General features: G+C 35.8%; 1 protein-coding gene across 6 annotated transcripts in view; it reads left to right on the plus strand.

The window, feature by feature from the left end:
• LOC111146983 (zinc finger CCCH-type containing 13) overlaps positions 1-5,712 on the plus strand; it is a 102,149-nt gene extending 96,437 nt beyond the window's left edge. For all 6 annotated transcript variants that reach the window (XM_022502790.1, XM_022502792.1, XM_022502793.1 and 3 more), the window contains one exon: positions 4,179-5,712. In XM_022502790.1, coding sequence (XP_022358498.1) covers positions 4,179-4,349 — 171 coding nt within the window. In that variant the 3' untranslated portion in view covers positions 4,350-5,712. The remainder of the gene's footprint in view (positions 1-4,178) is intronic.
• The last annotated feature ends 288 nt before the right edge of the window (positions 5,713-6,000 follow it).

The following is a 6,000-nucleotide window of genomic DNA, read 5'->3' on the forward strand; positions in this document are numbered from 1 at the left end:
TAAGGTCTTTCCTGATTAAAGTCCTGGCTCAGAACTACTTTTTATAGAGTTGCTACAGTCATTCTTTGCACTCCCGTTTTATATACTTCTACACTACTTTCTTAGTTCCCATCTTTCAGTTGCTTAGGTGCCTAGTCCTCCTTGCAGCTTTTCTCAGTTGGAAGTTTTTCCCAGGGAATTAAACCCCAGGGAGCCCTAATAAGCATGTGTGTAATGAATCACCTTCCCTTTTACGTATTCAGAGTGGTATTCCATCCTCAGTACCGAATTTGAAAAATAATCCGTCACATCATGTTCTGTTGGCTCAAGGAGGAGGCTTCAGTGGAGAAAGGCTGCACATCTTGAAGTCTCACCAGAGTCCTGCCCCCTTTTTATAAAAATTTTGTAGCATTCCGTGGTTCCTCCTCTGATATGCCATATGCTTTTCAAAAGTTGTGACAACTAAAAATACCCTTGTAAAATTCTCCTTGAGAATTCTGTTCTCAGAATTCTGTTGTCAGAACCTTGTAATCCTTTACTGCAGGGCACAGACCATTAACTAGCACATGACACATTATAAAAAGTTACAGTGGGACAGTATAAATGTTTAAATGATCCATCTAAAGAAAGCATTAGAGCTTTCTGATTGCTCAGGGTTAAAAATACTTGCTCAAAAGCTGAAGAGACAACTGAAGAAAAAATTTCAGACGTTAGACAATCTCATGACAAATGGTAAGAAATATAAACAAAAACCTTTAAAATGTATAACTATAAAAGAAAAGTACAGAATAGGACCATTCATTGAGGAAAGTGGTACTACTTACTGGATAATGAAAAAATGTGTAAAGGTAGCAAACTCATATATTGGCATTATCTTTAAATAAAAAATTTTTTAAATATATAAATAACATTATACATCAGAAGAGATAGGTGAAGGATACAAAGAGAACACTTAGCTGCTCTAAATGAGTTTAACTCAGATTTGTTGAAAGAATGTATAGAACCTGTAGGAGGCAAAAGGAAAGAAAGAATACCAAAAATAAATAGGAAAACAGAAGTAGTGAACCCAAAATTTGGTTCTGAAGAAATGAAAAATATTGGTAATGCCCTACAAGTCTCACAGATATTATCCTATTGAAAGGATAATATTGTATCTATGCACGTAAGTTTGACAATTTAGAAGAAATGGATCAATTGCTGTAAAAGCCACAGGCACCAAAACTTCCTCAAGAAGTAATAGAAAATCTGAATAGTCCTATGTCTGTTTTACTTGGTTTTGTTTTTTATTTTTGGAAAAGAATTCTCCACTCTCAGATGGTTTCACCTGAAAATCTACCAAACCTTTAAGTTAGAAATAATACCTTTTCTACATAATTTCTTCCAGAAAATTGAAGAGGCAGGAGTACTTCCCACCTCATTGTATGAGGCCAGCAGTACTTGGATATCAAGAAAACTACAGATCAGTATCTCTCATGAACATAGACATAAAAAATCCTCAAAAATTGGAAATCAAAGCCAGCAATATGTAAAAAAGACTACACCACAACCAAGTACCATATATCATCTGAATTAAAGGCTGGCTTAATATTTTAAAATCATTCAATGTAATCTACATAGTAACAGACCAAAAAGAAAAAAATACATATCAATTGCTGCAGAAAAAACATTTAATAAAATTTAGCATTCCTTTATAATAAGAATTCTCAGTCTTTTACTTTTTAAAGGGTATCTACAAAAACCTACAGCTGGGGCGCCTGGGTGGCTCAGTGGGTTAAGCCTCTGCCTTCAGCTCAGGTCATGATCTCAGGGTCCTGGGGTCGAGCCCCACATCGGGCTCTCTGCTGAACGGGGAGTCTGCTTCCCTCTCTCTCTCTGCCTGCCTCTCTGCCTACTTGTGATCTCTCTTTCTCTCTGTCAAATAAATAAATAAAATCTTAAAAAAAAAAAAAAAAAAAAAACCTACAGCTAACATCATACTTAATGGTAAAAGTTTGAGAGATTTCCCGAAGAGATCAGGAACAAGGCAAGGATGCCTATTCTCACTACCCCACTCTACATTTTACTGGAAGTTCTAGCCAGTTCAGTAACAGAAGAAAATAAAAGTCCTATAAATTGGAAGGAAAGAAGTAAAACTATTTATTCACAGACAACATGATTGTCTACATGTAAGTTTCAAGGAATTTACCACAAATACTCTTAGAACTTAAAAGTTTAGCAAGGTCACAGGTTACAAAGCAGGCAAAGAGCAACTGTATTTCCATATACTAATAGTATATAGAAGTACCTGGGAATTGAAGTGAAGGGGAAAAAATATTTTTTACAATGGCTCCCCCCAAAAAAGTACTTAGGTATAAATCTAACAAAACATGTACAGGATCTGTGTGCCAAGAACTATAAAACACTGATCCAAAAAAAGATGACCTAAATAATGGAGACATAGATCATGTTCATGGATTGAAAGATTCAATATACTTAAGATTAGGAGACTCCCCAAATGGATCTACAGATTTAACACAATGCAGCAAAATCCCAGCAGGGTTGGTCAGTTGGTTGGTTCTGTAGATGCAGACAAATTGATTCTAAAGTCTGCATGGAAAGTCAAGCAACAAGAATACACAAAATAATTTTTTAAAAAGAACTTGTATCTAGAGTATACAAAGAACTCTCAAAAATTAACAGAAAACAGGCAATCCAATTTTTTTTAAATGGGCAAGACTTGAATGGACAATTCACCAAAGAGGATAAATGGATACATATGGTTAAGCACATGAAAAGATGTTAAAGAGCATTAACCATTAGAGAATGCAGATTAAAACTTAAATTAGATACCATTGTGAATCTATTATAATAGCTAAAAACCAAACACCAAAAACCCCTGTGGTGAGGCTGCGAGCGGTTGAAACTGCCATTTATTGCTGGTGAAAATACGAAGTGGTGCCAGACATTTTGGAAAATGGTTTGGTTTTTCTTATAAAGTTAAATATATACTCACTATAGGACCCAGTAATCCCATTGCTAGGTATTTACCTTAGAAAAATGAAAACTTCGGTTCATATAAAAAGCTGTCCACAAGAGCTTATAGCAGGTCTTTTCACAATCTCCAACAACTGAAAACCACCCCAGTGTTCTATACACAGCTAATTGGTAAACTGGGGCACATCCATATAATGGATTACTACTTCGTAATAAAAAATAACCAGAGTGCCAGTACTGTCAACGACACGGATTAATGTCAAGAGCAGGTCTCAGAAATCATGCAGTATATAATTCCCATTTATTTGACGTTCTGGGGAGGCAGAATGATCAGAGGTACCCTGTGATTGGTTGCCAAGGGTTAGAGTTGGCCAGAGGGTGTGAGAACAAAGGGACAGCAAAGGGAGTTTTCGGAACAATGAAACTTCTCTGATTGTAATCCTGGTTACGTGACTCAGTACCTAAGTCTAAACTCACAGAACTACATGTAAAAGGTCAATTTACTGTATCACAACATGTGATCAAGGAAGCACTGATCCTTTAAGGATCCTAGAAAGAAGAGAAATGGCAGAATGCTAGAGACAGTCAAAACTCACCTTATTTCATTTATGAACATAGTTGGAGAACATTTAATAAAATTGTAGGACCGCAACTTCCAAAAACGCTAACGTAGCTTTAACTTATAGTAATAGAGATACACATTTTAGCAGAAGGGAGGTGGTAGTTTCTCGGTATACTGCAGTGATCAGCTGTCTCCTAGGGAATTTGTTCACTTCCGGAGCCTGTGTTTCATGGGACAGTAACAGACCAGTAAGGAATGTGGAGTGTTCAGTGCTTCTCTTCAGTGCTTCTCTTTCAGACTGAAAGGTTGTCCTGCAAGAGTAAGATTGAATTAGTGTGCAGTTCTAAAGAAGAGGTTTTATTTCAACATGCTCAGGAATGTGCAGTGACTGTTGTTTGCTTTGTCATTGGAAATAAAAGGTAGTTGATTACCTGTCAGGGATTGCTAAAGATCCTACTTTATCAGCAAGAGGTGTCCTTTCAAAGATCGCTTTCTTCTCTAAGATTCCTTGAATCTGAAAACATCTCAATTTTGCTTTTAAATATCCATCCCAAATTAATTTTTCTTGCCACTCTGACATTTTTGTTAGAGGTTACCCTGTCGTTCCTACTGTTAACTAATAATATCCATCTTTTAAAATCTGTTTTTGTTTTCTTCGAATTAGGGCACTGTAAAACAAGCGTACACGGGCGCTCCAGTGGTAGACAGTGACTTGCTGCGATTGAGCCTTCGGCTGTTTAAAAAGAAGACCACCTGTCTTGCCCCAGGACATGAGAAGGCGGAGGATAATAAACTCCCACAGTCCAACGTCCAGCAGGAACTGTGTGTGTCTTAAGACCGAATTCCAGTGACATTTTTGGTACTGTGTTCCTTCAGGATTGCCTCTTTTTTCGGAGTTCTTTGGTTTCACAGACATCATTCAGGACAAAGGCAGAAAAGATTTATCAGCCACGGTAAAAGGGGGAAGAATAACTTTGATCTAAAGTTTAAAGACACTAGTTTTGGCTAACTTAAGATTTTACATAAATTTTTACACAGTACTTGATACTCATGCAAAATAATGTGCAAACATCTAGATTTAGCAGTTATTCTCTACCTTTTGTTAAAACTGAAGATTTTGGAAAATGGTTGCCACTGTTCTTGCAGCCTCTGAATATTTTTTATGAAATGGACCTGCTGACTTATGTTTTGGATCATCCTTACAGAAACCGATTTTATTCAGAATCAGTGTGTTCACATAATGAATGCACACACTGCAATTTTGTGCTGTACAGAACTCTTGAAAGAGGATGCTGGTCGCGCATGCTGTGTTTGTGGGCATACCTCCAGCAGGAGGGAGCTGAAGTACTTTTTTCCTTTCTAAAGTTCTTAAAAAAAAAACAAAAATTACTAATGGGTCTTTTTTTTTTTTAAATATATGTGCATTGTTACAATGTATATTAGACGTGTTTGGATTCTTGGTTTTGTTTGTTGTCAGAGACTGCCTGCTATTTTTACTTTTAATAAATGTACCTTTCCTTTCCTTGTTCTAGATTCACTTTGCTCTTTATTGATCTTATTCCTGATGTTCTGAAGCATTTGTCATCAAAATTACGTTTCATACTTCAAATATTTTACTGCTCAATAAGGCAACAGAAGTTGAGGCATATACTTCAAATACAGCTCTGTAATACTTGAAACAAACCCGGAGTTAACAGACCTTTGTCATCTGAGCTTTAAAATCCATTACCATCATCTTATTCAGAGCTATACCCTTTGACTACATTGAACTGTCTAGTCTATAAATTTAAAATTACTTCATTTTTTTAAATTAGAATATTTGTTTTTATTCTGTGTGTATATATGTAACTCATGAAGCAGACTCTTCGAAGGATTTGAAAAGGAATCCAAGCTGTAGAATTTGTGGGCAGACAGTGGTCATAATAAAGGAAACCAATCAAAAAAATTTTTTTCCATTGGCTCTCACAGTTTTTTTTGTTAAAATTGTAATCCTGTGTTACCTGTGTCAATAATTTTGTATCCTCTAAAGGTAACAATGGTACCGATGTAAAATTTCTGTTCATTCACAGTCTCCTTAATTTATATCAGATAACAGACCCAGCAAAGAAAATGATCTTATTTTCAGATGACTTTGAAAGTGTGTATGAGAAAATGGCAGGCAGGGGGCAGGAGGCAGGGAGGAATGTAACCAGAATTTTCCTAATGTCTGTTTCCTTTTTCAATTGGTAGATATTTTAAATAAAGTAGAAAAATTCTTTAATGACCCGGGAGAATAAATATCCTTTAAAAAAATGACTCCTAAATATCGTAGATAATATTTGCTGTAGCACAAACATTTAAAGTCTTAGAATTTCTAATCCTGTTTCCCAGGACTGTGGAACACAAAAAAAATGGTTTTCTGGTTTTGTCCACCAACTTTAGGAATGTTTCACAAGTTACTCATTTACAAAATGAAAACTGTGTACTTAAATTTGCCATATAATCAA

Source organism: Enhydra lutris, unplaced genomic scaffold (genome assembly GCF_002288905.1).
Source record: "Enhydra lutris kenyoni isolate GAN:26980312 unplaced genomic scaffold, ASM228890v2 scaffoldscaffold15, whole genome shotgun sequence".
NCBI lineage: Eukaryota > Metazoa > Chordata > Mammalia > Carnivora > Mustelidae > Enhydra > Enhydra lutris.